Raw genomic sequence first — 16,599 nt, forward strand, 5'->3', positions numbered from 1 at the left:
GGTAATTGTTCAGAAGAGAATGAAAGGGTTATTCCACTGAAAAGATATGGAGAAAGAAATAAAAAACAGATTTATGTAACAACCTCATGTTTTACATATTAAAAATAAAACAAATCTAGATAATTTAACAATCTTTAGTTAGTACCCATGTCATTATTAAACATAATTCAATTCATGTTGTGTGTGACTATCATCTTGTTTTATTACAACAGACAAAGAAAGATGACACATTTACATTTTCATTCCAAAAGCATTTCACCTTAGGCAGAATATCAGGTTGATCTTCATGTTTTCAAGGCATGAAAACACTCAAAATTACTACTTGGTATGGATATAATCTTCAGAGTTTGGAAGTTATGGCTGATAACCATGATTTTCATTCAAAATTGATCAACAACAGATCTTGATGCCCTGGACAATTTGACTGCAGCTGGATAAAATGAGTAGTTTTTAAGTTAATTGTACTTCAAAGTTAAGAGTCTGTAACTTTTGAGAGATCATAGCAAAGTCTTACTATTATGATTAAATGTTATGGCTGTAGAAAATAGGTGTATCTTTATACCATGTTGTAATACACATTCTACCTCAAATGGTGTCCAAATAACTAACTTAAGTGATTGTTTTTATTTTTTATTTTTATTGTGTAGTTTTGGTCGTTATTAGGGGTTACTTTGAATAAATACATAAAATGAATATTTTACAAATAAAATGTTAATGTTAAAATTTATTTTTAAAAAAAGAACAACAAATGATCAAAATTGCAGAGCAATGTTTAAAAATTATGTTCCTTTGAACAGCAGAGAGGGAAACAATGAATGAAGTGAATGTTTTAAATGCAGCTTATCCTACTTTAGAACTTCCTGTTACAGCAGCAGGTTACTAAATGTGGACTAATTTCAGGTTACGGCTATTCTTCAGCTGCTTATCTCGGCTCAACTTCCGTTTCCACTTACACTGTCCGGGAAGAGCTTCCATTAGTCACGAAACCTTGGGTTCTGTGAAACTCGTTACACAGTTTCATGGAACTTCTTTTAGACTATTTCTGTTGGTGTCGCTTATCAATCATGTAAGATAAATATTATCATTTAAAAAATAAATTGAATCCAGACCTATATACACCAGGGAGAACTTTGTTGCTATGCTATTGTATATAAAATATGCAATATTTTATTGTGTCTACATTATCGCCAGGAGGGTCCCATAGTGGATGGCAGCATTTATTAGTATTTCTTTGTGATTATTCTGTATGTGCGTAAATCCTTCATCCCTCATCCCTCAAGTTCTTGGTATTTCAAATGCTGTGCTACTAAGCAAACACAAAAAGGCATATAAAAAGTACAGTGAGCAAATAGGCACTCAGCTTATTTGCTCATCAGCTGTAAGTAAAGCCCCATAGAGCAAGCAGGAAGGCTGTATATGCTTAGTCTGATTTTTTTTTAATCAATTGCACTACAAGAGTCAGAAGTGTCAAAAAAGGTAAACTCACATTCCCTTCCTGTGGTCCAATTGTTCAGTGTGGGATTTCTCAGTTGAAAGGAACCAGTAGGGCGAGTGTGTCAGAAGCAGTCAACGCCAACAACATGAATGTGAGTTTACTACCAAACCTGAACTGACACTAATCCTCTCTGACCCGACTTAATCCACCAACCACCAATCTCCCTCTCTCACTCCCTTGCGCTGTCTCCTGCTCCCCCTTCTCTCTTCCCTGTTTGCTGACTTTTGCAATATTTTAAAAAAACATTTCGTTATCAGCTTGAAGTTTTTATCGCTAACCCTGTCAGTGTTCCCATGTCCACTTTTATTCTAGTTCCTGCTTTCTCGTTGTATTCTTCAGCCATCCTCATCAACTCACTCTCTCATTCACTTTAAGTAAGTCATCAAATCACAAAGCTTCTTAACTCTTCACTGCTTTTAGCCCCCCCCCCCCCCCACACACACACACACAGTATAATCACACATGTTTGTATAGCTGTCTTTGTGAGAACCCTTTGTGGCATAATGCATTACCCTGCCCTTTATCTTAATCTTCCCTTAATTCCAAATCAAAGCCTAAGACAGAGCCCAAAGCCTCAAATAGCCGTGACAAGCGGCAGGTTTGTCACGATGTGAAGATCAACAAAATGATCCTTTATCTTTAATGTCCTCATAAGCGGAACATTGGTCTTGATTCTCACAATAACTGTTGGCACATACAAACAGCAGGTCAGCAAGCCAACCAGAATCAGAGTGGCAGCAAAGAATAACAGTACTTCTGGTGCATTAAATCCCACTGCAACATCTGGGTGAGGCCAGCCTGTGTCTGCTTTGTGTATGTGTGTGTTGGGGGTTATTGCAGGGTAATGGTCACTGGGTCACCTCCTCCAGGATTATTCTGCTTTCTGAAGGATCAGTGGTAGACAAAAACACAAAGAAAGAGAGAGAGGACATATAACAAAAACAGATGCAAGAAAACATGGAAAAGTAGTACCATGTTTTTCCAGCAATTCTTTCTCAATATCTGACCAGCTACAGTTCTTTGCAAAATTCACATAACAATACGTGATCAAGTGATAAATTAAGTGATAAATTAGGAATATAGATTTCGTGTCATGACTAGGATAAAGGGAGATTATTAGGGCCATATAAGGGCCTCTGTGATTTTGACTCAGTGGGTGTGGTCTTGCTGTCTTTCCAGTCTTAGACGCTGCCCTTCTTTACAGCTGATTCTATTTAGCAATTAGGCCGGAGTGCTTAAGTCCAAGGAGAAAAGCATTCCCGTACCAGAGGAACTTTTTGCTTTGCATGCTGTTAGGTGGATGTGTGACTGTTTATGCTTACTCTGTGAAAAGTTTGATCATTTAACCTTCTCAACTTACTCCATTGTTTAGTAGCTAACTTATGTGTTTTCTTGCTTTTGATGGTTTTGAAAACTCTGTTTTCAGATGTTTATAGAAAGGGAATGCTACACAGTAGTGAATATGGCCCTGTCCCAAATTCCTTGAGACTTGTTGCTGCCATCAAATTCAAAATGAGCTAATATTTTTCATGAAGTTTTGGTTAGCACTGTTGCCTCACAGCTAGAATTTCCTGACTTCAATTCCAACATCAGGCCGGGGTCATTCTGTGTGGAGTTTGCATGTTCTTCCCGTGTTTATGAGGGTCCTCTCCGGGTATTCCGGCTTCCTTCCACAGTCCCAAGACATGCAGTTAGTGGGGTTAGGTTAATTGGAAACTCAAAATTAGGTGTGGGTGTGAATGGTTGTCTGTGTCTATTTGTTAGCACTGCATCTTGCCTTAAGACAGCTGGGATAGCCCCACCCCAATAAAAATATAGGGTTAATTTGGGGGGTCTAATAAGCCTGTATCTTATTTTGAATAAAATATGGGGTTATTAGACTTACAAATCATTGCATTCTGTTTTATTTACATTGCCTTATAATTATTTTCATTTTGCATGAATGCTTGTGAATCTCCACAATATTTTTATAGTGGACAAAGATATTACTTTTGTTATTTCCTGAAAATGTATTGCTTATGTATTTTTAAAATAGTCATTATTAGCTAGAAACATTCAAGACGGATGGTCCAGATGGGCCTGGGCCCCCTTGCCCAGGTGGGTTCCAGGGTATGGGGGTGTCTACTGGGTCAGCCGGGGAGCTGGCCCCAGGGAGGGGCCTCCCTTCCTTCCCTCCCCATCTCCAGCTGCTTCCCTCTTCCCGCTCCACCACAATCACCCACACATGCAGGGCCTTGGGGTAAAGGTGTGTGGAGATGAGGGAAATATTTTACTGCTACTATTCATAACCATCATCATTTCATCAAAGCATTTATTGAAGCTGTTGGCATTATGTTAAAACTTGTATTACAGGTGTTATCATAATCACATATTAACATTTTCATTACAGGTGCAGTTATAATCATTTTATACACACATTGCAGGATTGTGCTTCTAGAGAGTTGATGTTCGGTCTATTAAAGTTCTTAAGCTTCGCGTGGCGTGACTGTCCAGGCGATCAATGGTGTAAGTGACTTGGAGCAATAGAAGGTTCAAAGCATGCACGCTTACAAGCACACATGAAAGTATTGATTCCAGGCCAAAGGCCTGAGATACATTTTGCTTCTAACTGCCTTTTAGCTTGCCTAGTAACAGGTGACAGAAGACAAGTCAAGAAAAGGACAAGCCCTCAGGGACCATTTAGGCTTGCAACTTATTGCCTTGTATGGAAGGTGTGATAGAAAAAGGAACTTCTTTGTCTAATTTTAGGGGTTTAAGATTGACCATTTACTATAACTGATGCATATTATGTTCATTTGTGACGCATGAAGGGGCGTAACCCTGATGAATGAAACCATTGTGAATAGACCTTTTCGGGGAAGATCGATGCTGGTGTGGCAGTATACATCTTCCCACGCGTGTACTCAATAAATCATTGTTTGACTGAACTTTTCTGGGCCTCTGTTGGTTTGTTCCATTGCTCAACATTTTCGAACCCACAACAGGTATGTCACCAGGGTGCAGGGGAGGCATCCCCCCCTCTGTCCCCTTCTGGCTGCCTGTGCCTCAATTTTATCCCACAACTTAGACATTCACATTACTCACACTCTCATTACACATACATATAGGACCTTGGGGGTGGGCATCCAGAAGACCATCAGGATGTACAACCTCACCCCTGGCGTCGTTGCCCACCTTTCAATTTTTAAATACACGTATATATTGAGGGCTATCAGGAGGGGCTATGCGCTTACCTGCTGCTCTCTGGCAGGTAGCTCCATGCCCTCCTGGGTTTTAAATGCACCTTAGAACACACATGCATCAACACTACATATGAGCAGGCAGGCGGAGGGAGGTTTGGAGTCTTCTCACATCCCCGTTCTCTGTTGCCTGTTGGGACGGGGAGGCTGGGAGGAGTTGACCGTTTGATTGGGGTCTGGAATGTGGGGCCTCCCTGCTGCTGCGGAGTCGGGGCGGTCTGCTTCTCTCCACCCCAGGGAAGAGGGTAACACTACCTGGGTCTGGGTGCAGTTTCCCCCTCTAGGGACAAGGGTACGTAGACCCAGGGCTTAGAGTACGCTTGGGGAGTGTGATTGTGTGTACAGTGTCTATTTATGTCTGTCTCCACGTTGGGTGAGTGCTGAGTAATCGCATATGAGAGCATGAGGGTGGGAATGGATGTTTGTATCTGTGTGTGCCTGTATGTCTGTGTCTTTATGTCAGGTTGGGTATCAGACGCCAGCTCTCTAGGGACATCTCAGGCCCTCCACGGTATGGAGGCCTATCTCCCCCCACCACTCCCCCTGCCAGTGGCAGACGCCCTCAGACATCGATGAATTGGTGGTTCTTTGTGTCCGGGAATGGGCGTCCAGGTACGCACGGGCTCACTCCTGGCTTGGCAGGGCCTGAAGCCTGGGGCTCGCTCGGGCCCCTTCGGGGGGTGGGGTGCCCTCGGCCTCTGGGCCTGGGGCTCGGTCACTCTGGCACAGCTGGCTGCCGGCGGAGCTCACGGGCCTCAAAGCACACTGTGTGTGCTGTCGATCCCACGTGCTGCACAATAATATTCATTATTTAGTATTTACTGTTATATTCACATAGATTATCACGATGATGTTGTTTATTATATTGCTCTTTTTTTTGTTGCTTGTTTTCTCTTTTTTCTTTCTCAACAGGTGATCCAGGTGATTGATATATGTATTTTTTGTCTGTTTGTTTTGTTGTTTTTTGTTTTTTGCCCTTTATCACCGTTCCTCTTCCCTGCTGTTTTTCTTTCCCTACCTCTCTTTCTTTCTCCCTTTTATAAAATAATAATAAAAAAAGAAACATTCAAGACAATAAAAGTAGACAAAATAAATGAAAAAGGGAAAAGAAAATCAAAACCTTCTGCACTATAAAAGACCCACAAACACATTTTCTAAACACTAAAACCAAATTGTTTATTCTGCTAACAGTTTGGTTTCTGTCTTAAGATTTTCAGCTCTTCAGGTTTCATAGAGGTACAAACTCTTTGTAATTAACTTTAATCAATGAAATCAAAATGACCAAACAATAAAGGACAACAAGGAAAAAAGTTAAAGTGGGCATGTTTTGCAAAATAAAATTTAAATTTAAAAGCAATTGTTCACAAATTATGAAAATATATATGATATGTAAGGTACATTATGGCATAAAGATTAAATGTGACCTATATTAAGATAACTCAATGATAAAGGGTGGTACACGCAGGGTATGGCTTTGTTTTTTTGCATAAGTTTTCTGAAATCACACACACTTACTCTGAACCTCTTTTTTTCATGTAATTTAAGTCAAGTCAGAATCTTAAACTAAGCTATATACAATGGACTTACAAAGGCTGTTACCAGTGTCATGTAATACTAAACAGTGGTCTATTTACAATTTAAGAAAAATGTTTTAATAAAGCCTCCATAGCTTCCACTTATCACAAGTAACTGATAATGATTAAAAGAAAAAGTCAACATCTTTTGATATGAAGTGTAACAAGAATTCTGTTATGGATCTTTGATAGTTTGAATCCATAAAGTAAAGGATTCATAACTGGAGGAATAAAGAGAACAGCTATAGCGACAAAGTTTTGAAAACTTTGAGGTACATCATTTGATGCAAATCGCATGTGCATCAAATCAGAAATCACAATTACAAAAAAAGTAACCAAAGAGATCAAATGGGGCACACATGTCTGCATAAACTTTGCCTTGTCCTTTTTTGATTGCACACATGATTTAACAAGATAGATGTAAGTCCAAACAATAAAAATCCAGTGAAATATGTAAATTGAAAGCGTAGCATATGCAAAGGCACTATTGACAAGAGTGTCCATGCCAGGGCAGGCAACTTTAACAATCAGCCAATTAACACAGAAGAGTCTCTGAATGTCTGTACCACAGAATATCAGCCTGTCTGTCAGCATAATGTTAATGGAGAAAATGCAGAAAGGTGTTAACCAAGAGAAGCATACTAGTTTGGAGAGCTTCTTTTTTGTCATAACAGAGTGGTATTGAAGTGGTTGGCATATGGCCAAATACCTGTCATAAGCCATGACTGCAAGAATAGATGTGTCACTGCAAACAAAAGAGTACATTACAAATGCCTGACAAAGACATTCACTATAAGAGATGACCTGTGAAGATGAAAGGAGGTCAATGAGGAACTTGGGGTAGAAACCTGTGCTTCCATAAAGCCCATTAATGCAACACACACATACTAAAATATACATAGGTTCATGTAAGCTTTCATCTAAGACAATAATCATGATGACTGTGACATTAAGAAATACAATTGCAAAGTAACACACTAGAGTGGCAGAAAAGAAAGCAGCTCTGTAATTAGCTGTCTCATTGAATGCTAACAGATTAAAAATTCTCACTGTAGAAGCATTATCCATAATGTCAATTAAAAACTCTGCTTCTTAACTTGCCACAACGTAATACTATTCCGAGCTACCACCTAAAAAGTTAAAGTGGATCATTTGTCGTGTGTTGCGGCTGCATTCCTGAAACTATGTCTCCTTTCAGAACCACATATTAATATCCTAGCTGACACACTGGGGATTCTGATCATAGGCTTGTTTGTAGACTGCAGATTGCTAAGGGAGAGGCCAGCCACACTTCAGAGAAAGCTCATTCCCACTGCTAATATCCACAATCATGTTCTTTTGGTCATTTTCCCAAAATTTGTGACCATAGGTGAGGGTAGGGATGTAGATCAACTGGTAAATCGAGAGCTTCGCTTTTACGCTTAGCTTTCTCTTCACCACGACGGACCAGCAGAGCATTACTGCAACCAAAGCACCAAATCATCTGTCAATCTCCCGATCCCTTCGACTCTCTCTTGTGAACAAGACCCCGAGATACTTAAACTCCTCCACTTGGGGCAGCAACTTGGCACTGACCCAGACTGGGCTTTCCAACCTTTTCTGGCTGAGGACCATGGCCTTAGACTTGGACATGCTAATTCTCATTCCCACTACTTCACACTTGGTTGCAAATCGCTCCAGTGGAAGCTGAAGGCCACCACCTAGAGCCAGCAGAACCACATCATATGTAAATAGAAGTGACAAGGTTCTGAGACCACCCAAGCGGAAGCCTTTCACCACTTGGTTACGCCTAGAAATTACACCCATAAAAATTATGAACAGTATCTGTTAATTCCTCCTGTAGAGTGATGGGCCTACAGGACGAATTAATATTTTATTATTTATTATATTAGGATTCTTCCATGGTGTCGTTTCCGTTTTCTTCTTTTTGAGATTATGGTTTATACATTATTCTAAAATGTAGTTCATCTCCCTGGTTTTGGTTCTTGTTTTGTTTAGTATTTGTCGCGGTCCTGGGACGTTCATCCAGTTTCCTGGCTTTATTCATATCCTTGTGTTTAGTTTTAGTCATGGTAGTGTGCTGTGCCTCCACTGTGTCCCTGTTGCTTATGTAGTCTCTCTCTTGTGCATGTTAAGTTCTGTTTCTGTGTTAATTGATCTGTTTCCCTGTCGTGTCTCTCGCTCCCCCCTGTTCTTTGTATTTAGTCATTCCGCATCTTAGAGTGTGTCTCTTGGTTCCTGTTTTATTTTCGTAGTCCTTTGTCCTGTGTTCATTGTATTTAGTTTAACTTCTTCCCTATGTTTTCTGGTCTGATTAGTCCCAACTGTGTTCCTGCCTGTCTCCCATCCCTTTGTTATCCTGCATGTGTATTTAAGTCTTCGGTCTCCCTCTGTTCATTGTTGCATTCTCCCTGTTAGCTGTATTTTCTGCCGAGGGCATCCCACCCCCCGAAGGGGCCCGAACAAGCCCCAGGCTCCAGGCCCTGACAAGCAGCCACCAGGAGTGAGCCAGTGCGTACCTGGACCCCCATCCCCAGACACAAAGAACCACCAATGCACCGATGACTGAGGGTGTCTGCCACTGGCAGGGGGAGTGGTGGAGGGAGATAGGCCTCCATACCATGGAGGGCCTGAGATGTCCCTAGAGAGCTGGCGTCTGATACCCAACCTGACATTTAGACACAGACAAACAGGCACACACAGATACAACCATCCATTCCCACCCTCATGCTCTCATATGCAATTACTCAGCACTCACCCAACGTGGAGACAGACATAAACAGACACTGTACACACAATCACACTCCCCAAGCGTACTTTATACCCCAGGTCTAGGTACCCTTGCCCCTAGAGGGGGAAACTGCACCCAGACTCAGGTGGTGTTACCCTCTTCCCTGGGGTGGAGAGAAGCAGACCTCCCCGACTCCGCAGCAGCAGGGAAGCCCCACATTCCAGACTCAATCGGACAGCAAACTCCCCCCCCCCCACCAGGTAACAGAGAACGGGAGTGTGTGAAGACTCTGTGTTTTCTTCTGTTAGTTGTGTGTTCTCCCGGCATGTCATGCCATGTCATGTTATGTCATGTTATGTCACGTCCAGTTGTTAGTTCTAGTATCTTTTGTTAGTGTCCTTAGTGTTCACCTCTTTTTGTTTTAGTTTGTTTTTTCAACAATAAAGCTGTCGCTTTCAGTTACGTTTTTGTGTCCGAGACTTGCGTTTGGGTCCAACCCCTGCCTGTCACACAGCTCACCATAATACATGGCTGTTTTAAGGGAGTCCAGCAAAATAATAATTTTACTATACAGTATAAACCACATGTGTTTATTTACGATAAAACTACAGTGAAATTACTGCAATTTCCTGAGAATACTGGATCCTGATTCACATTTTAAAATCTCTTTGGGCATACATGAAGTGGTCAAGACTCGTTCAGACTTTTTTGACTATCATAATGATGTGACAAAACTCACATCTTCTCCCCTGATACTTTCTGGTTAAGTTAACATAATATTTTTCAGTTTTACTGATCTTTAGTATGAGGTTACCCTACCAGCACCAGCCCTCTAGAAAGGAACTGCAAGGTTCATGAGACTGAAAGTCATAAAAAACATGAAACGCTGAATGTAATTTATACACAACCTGTAAGAAGAATGATTTATTAATTCTGAAAGAGATGTTGGCTGTAGACCTGTGGAAAGTCTACATTTAAAATATAAGATTCACTCTCTTCTGAAAATCAGAAACATTTACTTGACTCCTTAAACTTTTGGTGCATTTGCATCATTACTTGTTTTATGAAAGAGAAAACTACTATTATAAACAGTACGTTTATTGTTGTTGTTGAAGAGCTTGTATTTGTGAGAGTTAATACCAAGCTGCATTTTAATTGCTCTCTAGAGGCAAAAGACATAATGACCTGTTGACCACCACAAATTCTCTGTTATAAAAACCCAAAGGTGTACTGAATGGTTATTATAAAATAACACATTAGATCAATACCACTGGATCCCTGTAATTACAGAGGTAAATGGGAGAACATCCCATGAGCTCACTGTTGCCACTGGGTCATAATTAGAGGTTTAGAGACTGGCTGTAGTCAGGCCACTCCTCTGAGGCCTGGCCTGTTGTTTTCCACAGTGCAAGTGAGATAGATGCAAAGGCACAGTATAGGTCATTAATGACTCATTAAGGTATGCTTACATCACCAGGGGGCAGCTTTGTGTAGCCAAATGTTAAAGTCATGAAGTCGCCTTAAGGGGGCATGTTGATATTATGAAGTAAATAATATTATTATGAGTAAGTAAGTATTATAAGTAAATTGCATCATACAGTTTGAAGTAACTTTTTTCATTCTCCTAAGGCGAGTGCGCATGTACACACACACACACACACACACACACACACACACACACACACACACACACACACACACACACAAGAATGAATGAAAATATGAATATTTTGATTTCTTAAATGTCACAGTTGTACAGTAATAACTCCGATAGTGTTATCAGTTCATCAGTGGCAAACGGGGAAAGGAGAAGAAAGTAGTTGCGAAACAAATACATCAAAAGAGTATTGATTATTAATCGCGAAGCTCTGAGAGCTTGGTAATATTCTACTTTGCTATGCATGTGTTTGAGGAGATTTTACAGGCAGAGATCCTTAACATCACTGTATCCACAGAATGGCCTACAGGTAAGACTTAATCACACAAGGAGAAAAATGAAAATGAAAGCCGTTGACACAATGACCTACTCGTGGATCGTGGAATACATAGAATGCTAAGAGCCTTCAATTCAGTGGGGATGTGGCAAACAACACTAAAGGCCAACTTCAAGCTAGAGCAAGTTCTGAATAGTCAGTTGAATGGGAAGAACAACATCTGGCCAATCAACACCTGCACCCTGCCGGCAGTGTTGGGGAGTAATGGAATACATGTACCGGCGTTACGTATTTAAGATACAAAATATGAGTAACTGTATTCCATTACAGTTACCGTTTAAAAAGGTGGTATTCAGAATACAGTTACCTTATTGAAATAAATGGATTACACGGCGGTCTTTCCCTGTTTCATATATTAGGCTATGCCCTCTCTATTTTTGGTAATTCCACGCCAGTGGAAACCCAAAGAAAGCACGCATTAAGAGGCTCTAATGCCTCTGAATCTCGCGCCCCATGTCACCTGTACTTGCGGCCGCCTAATGACTTGAAGAAATATTTTTTAAAATTATTATTCAAAATAATTTAATATGAAGGCAATAGGCAGAGTGTTGCAGACATAGCCCTAAAGAAGGTAGTCTCATGGGCAGTGTAGTCCATGCTGCAGGGAGAATGGACTGCCATACCTGTTATGTTTCTGTGAGCGAGGGAGGGAGAAGAAGGAGAGTCGAAAAGTACGAGTTGTCACCGACCAGAAACGGGAGATGGAGATGTGAATATAATAATAACCACTGCCACCAAAAGGTTTTTGGCTATGACCCCGACATGGAACCCGACATATTAGCCAGAGGTCCCTTTACTACGGTTTGGAGCTGCTGACCTGTTTTATATATGCGCGGAATAGTTTTATATACTAGATTGCTGCAAAAAGTGCAGCCTTACCTAATTTTACTCATTTTATATTGAGATTTGAAAATCTAGTTGGTATTGATATGGCGAGTAACCTTCAGTATTAGTAATAAATCACACAGCAATAGTACATTCGTGTAGTTGTAAAAAGCATGATAATATATTAAGTAATCCAAAGTATTCAGAATACGTTACTCTCGTTGAGTAACGTAACGGAATACGTTACAAAATACATTTTGGGCCATGTATTCTGTAATTTGTAGTGGAATACATTTTTAAAGTAACCTTCCCAACACTGTCTGCTGGTGATCAAATACCCTGCTGGGATAATAAGCTAGCCAAAAAAGGAAATAGAAGCCACTAACATCAAGACAAGAAAGCTCCTTCTCCTGATTTAATGTCCACAACTCACAGCTGCTTATTGAATACCTCAGGGAGCAGAAACCCAAGAAAGAAGAGGAGCAAGGAGAAGGACCATCATTGACGGACAGGCCCCTGCATGTTATGTATCTATTCATCTTCCTGACCAATGCAAGATCCTTCACAAAGAAAATGGAGGAGCTACAATCACAACCTACTATAACAGATTTGTCTATGAGTGTCGTTTACTGATTGTAACTGAATCCTGGATCCTGGCTCCATCCTGGCTCCATCAAAACATCCCAAATGCCTCAATGCCTCTGGTCCTATTCTGCCAGGACCAGAGGAAGAATAACCTGAACCAGAAGCTGCTGCTGGCCTTCTACCACCCCTCAGCAGAGTGCGTGGTCTCCTACTCCCTGGGTGTTTGGTACAAAGGGGCCACTACTGAGAACAGGAAAGCTGTGCAGAGGATAATTACACTGCAAAAACAGTTGTCCCACGTTATAGTGAGGGACAACTGTACACCCTTTAATGGAAACTGTATTCCCTGATAATGTGCAACATAATGTTCCCTGAATTACAGATATACTAGAAAACAATATAATAGAAAAAAAGAATAAGAAACATAAAAAAGACCAAGTACTATACTATGTACAGATGGTTACTTTATACAATAAAATACTCCAAGATTCTCCTTATCTCTTTATATTTTTCTGTGTCCGTAACAGCCTACTGATAAAGGAGGTGCTCTGGGCCTCCACAGTCTCATGCATGGGCTGAGTGTGCACAATGGGCAAAGCTTGGCTTCTCCTTTCACCCACCTCCTCTATGAGATCTATGGGAGTGGTCAGGACAGAGGTGGCGCTCTTTACCAGTCTATCAGTCTGTTTCCTGTCCCTCTCTGTGCTACCACCTCCAGGGCAGATAACAAAATAAAAGGTAGCAGAAGCCTTCAAAGTGTCATAAACGGTCCTCAGCAATGTCCTGCATAACTCAAAATACCTCAGCTTGCCCAGCAGATGGAACTTGTTAAGGTGAACACCCAGGAATTTGTATGTGTCGACCACATCAATATCCAAACTATGGATGTTCACTGGTGCGATGGATGGTGGTTGGTTGAGTTTACACCAGATGATGAAGTCGGTGATGATCTTCCTATACTCTAGATCGTTCCCCTCAGACATCCATCAATGACTGTATCATCAGAGAATTTCTGGAGGTGGCAGTTAGGAAGGGAGAAACAAAAACATGACTCTCACAGTGCTTCCAGTACTCTCCAGGTGTGACAGTGATCTGTGCAGGAGGTACATGACTGCATCATTCACCCCAATACTAGGATAGTAAGCGACCAGCAGGGGATCCAGCAGTTTACTCACCAGAGTTGTGAGATGTTTGAGAATTAACCTCTCCAGGTTCTTCAGGGTATACTACACGATTAACATACTATCTCCCTTTAAGAATTTCCACATTTCCATAAGACCTGGATTTGTAAGCAAGCCCATGGTACAGACGCCCATGGTGAATCTTCTATCAGGAGAATATCAATAGTGACACTATTCAGACAGTTCTTTATATAAAACAGGAGAGTGGTTGTGTAGTTCTCTATGTTTTCTTGTGTAAAGAGATCACAGTAATACCCCTTTTCAATCAGTACATACAGTACTCGGATCAGCTCAAGGCAACTCAACTTGACTCAGCTTGTTTAAATTTAAATTGAGTACCACCGAGTGGGGTCATAAAAGCGATGTCGCCAAATGTCCCCTGACATCATATATATGCGACACGAACGCCACAAGAAAAGAAGGAAGTCGAGCTGATGGTATACCTCGACTTCCAAACTGGATCTGCTGGGGATGAGTTGGAATCAAACAAATTCCAACTTATTTGTTTGATTTCTGAGCATTCTGGCACTTATGATGTAAATACTGGGCAGTGGTTGTTTATGGAGAGACTTCTTTAGTCTGTTTGTATTCTGACTCTGTAGCCCTGCTTCTGTTTCCTTGTCTCTAATAATGTTGGTCACTTTCATAAGTTATGTCAGAGTTTGATCCACCATGTTATATAATTTAGAAAATATCTAATTAGCAATGGCTTTCAATAACCTGGATTTAAAAAACAACAACAACGAAAAAAACAACAACACTGCTTAACACTGTCAGTCATGGACTGATGTCCACAGCACCAGGACCTCAATCTTACTGGTTTAGGATGCCCTTCAAGAAGCCTGGAGAACTATTCCTGAAGACTATTTAAAGAAATTCAGTAAAAATTGCTCAAAAGAGTTCAAGCTGTGTTGAACACATATTGACTTTCAAGCTTGTTAGAATTGTATTCAGTATTTTTTTGCCTTCAATTCATCATTCAACATAATCATTCTCCAGCAAGTCATTCACTAACTGGATCTGCTGGGGATCAGCACCTCACTCTTTAACTGGCTACTAAATTTTCTGACAGGAAGACAGGAGACAGTACAGGTCGACAGCAACACCTCATGCACTAGAATGCTGAACACGTGTGTTGAGACCCTTGTTTTCACTCTGGTGACCCATGACTGCACACCATCACACAGCTCCAACCTATTCATCAAATTTGCAAGTGACACAACTAAAACTCACACCTTGCACACCCCACTAACCATGAATGGTGCTGCTGTGGAGAGGGTTAGTGGCACAAAGTTCCTAGGTGTGCACATCTCAAAAGATCTCTCCTAGCCAAAAAACACAGCATCACTGGTTAGTAACGCCCAGCAGCGACTCTACTTTCTCCACAAACTGAGGAGAGCAAGAACTTCAACCCCCATGATCAAAACCTTCTAGAGAAAGAAAGCAGCAGAGAGGATCATGGGGGCTTCGCTGGAGCTCTACCATTGCCCTTTCACTGAATCCCCCGACCCACTTGCACACAAACTCTTGCCCACAAGCACTCAGACTGTGTTGGACACTTTTGTTTATATAAGATTGAGAGGCTGCCGGACACTGGCGCCACCGGGCCCTCTGACCACCACCCGTAGGCAACGGGTGAAGTGTCTTGCCCAAGGACACAACGACCAAGACTGTTCAAGCCAGGGCTCGAACTGGCAACCTTCCGATTACAAGACGAACTCCTAAATCTTGAGCCACAATCGCACGATAATAAGCATTATGAGGCGGAGGGTGGGGGTGGCTTTTGCTGGGTGTTTAATATTTCTGCTAAGTACTCTTTAAAATACCAGATTAGAGCGGATGGTGTAGGTTTAAGTTTATTAGACTGATCAGTATTGCTGAATAAAGAAATATTTTGGGTGCAGTGTATTTTTTAATAGCTTTAGTGTTTTGCTTTTTAAAACTTGAGTATGAACTTTCACAAAATGCAGCAAGATATAAAAAAAAACCTAAAACGTTTTATTGATTATAAAATACACTGCATCGTATTCATATCAGTATCGGCTGATATCCAAAATTATGATATCAGTATTGGACATAAAAAAAAGTGGTATCGTGCCATCTCTGAAACCCGCCACCTCTCACTGAGGGCAACTCCAGACTGAGACAGAGTCCAGCTCCTCTCCAGGAGAATGGTTCCAGAGCCCAAGCCATGCATTGAGGTGAGCTCAACTATATCTGATCAGTATCTCTCAGTCTTATGCACTAATTCAGGCTCCTTCCCCACCAGAGAAGTGACGTTACATATCCCAGTTGCTATTCTTGGAAGCTGGGGATCGCTACGCCAGGGCATTGCAATATTAGTTTCAGAATTTAGTTTTTCAAAATATGTCTTAGTAAGTCTAACAAATCAATTCAGTTAGTTGATCACTGGTAATTGTTATACTACGGTATATCAAATTTTTGAGAAAGTTATCAAAGATTTTTGTGGTTTGCAAGTTTTGTTGCTGGACGGAATTTGACTGCACTGAGTCTTTTAGACTCAGATGCAAAGACATTGCACTGTGGTTCACAATCTGATATCATATATTATAATCTGATATCATGATTTGTCTCTTTCCACTACAAGACACTTGCTTTATCCAAAACACAGTCATATTCAAAGTAATCCCAAATTGGACTCTGGCGCTTTCTCCCGACTTTTCCTGACATGATTCTGCGCGTGGACGGAGCAGCAACACAGACGACTAGAGTAACGTACTGCCACCTGCTGGCATAATTAGACAGCAAGGAAAAAATCTGGAAACTAAACTTCATTTTCACCCTTGACTATTGTATGACACGCACACATCAATGAAAACTAAACACACTTTTGCTATAAATTCAGTTACTTTTAGTTAGTTTTGTGAACACTCATTACAGTTTTAGTTAGTTTTCCTTTTTTTGTTTTTATTTTTATTTCCGTTAACGAAAATGTTTTTTCACTTCTAGTTTTC

At 40.9% G+C, this 16,599-nt stretch overlaps 1 protein-coding gene across 1 annotated transcript; it reads right to left on the minus strand.

Annotated features, from left to right (window-relative positions):
• Nucleotides 1-6,446: 6,446 nt before the first annotated feature.
• Nucleotides 6,447-7,376, minus strand: LOC146615706 (olfactory receptor 1D2-like). Its single transcript, XM_085373790.1, has one exon. The coding sequence runs from the start codon at nt 7,374-7,376 to the stop codon at nt 6,447-6,449; it is 930 nt and encodes a 309-aa protein (XP_085229916.1).
• Nucleotides 7,377-16,599: the final 9,223 nt, after the last annotated feature.

This window comes from Diplotaxodon limnothrissa, linkage group LG16 (genome assembly GCF_057381915.1).
Source record: "Diplotaxodon limnothrissa isolate DT_005_m linkage group LG16, D_limnothrissa_male_GT1.1, whole genome shotgun sequence".
In the NCBI taxonomy this organism is placed as follows: domain Eukaryota; kingdom Metazoa; phylum Chordata; class Actinopteri; order Cichliformes; family Cichlidae; genus Diplotaxodon; species Diplotaxodon limnothrissa.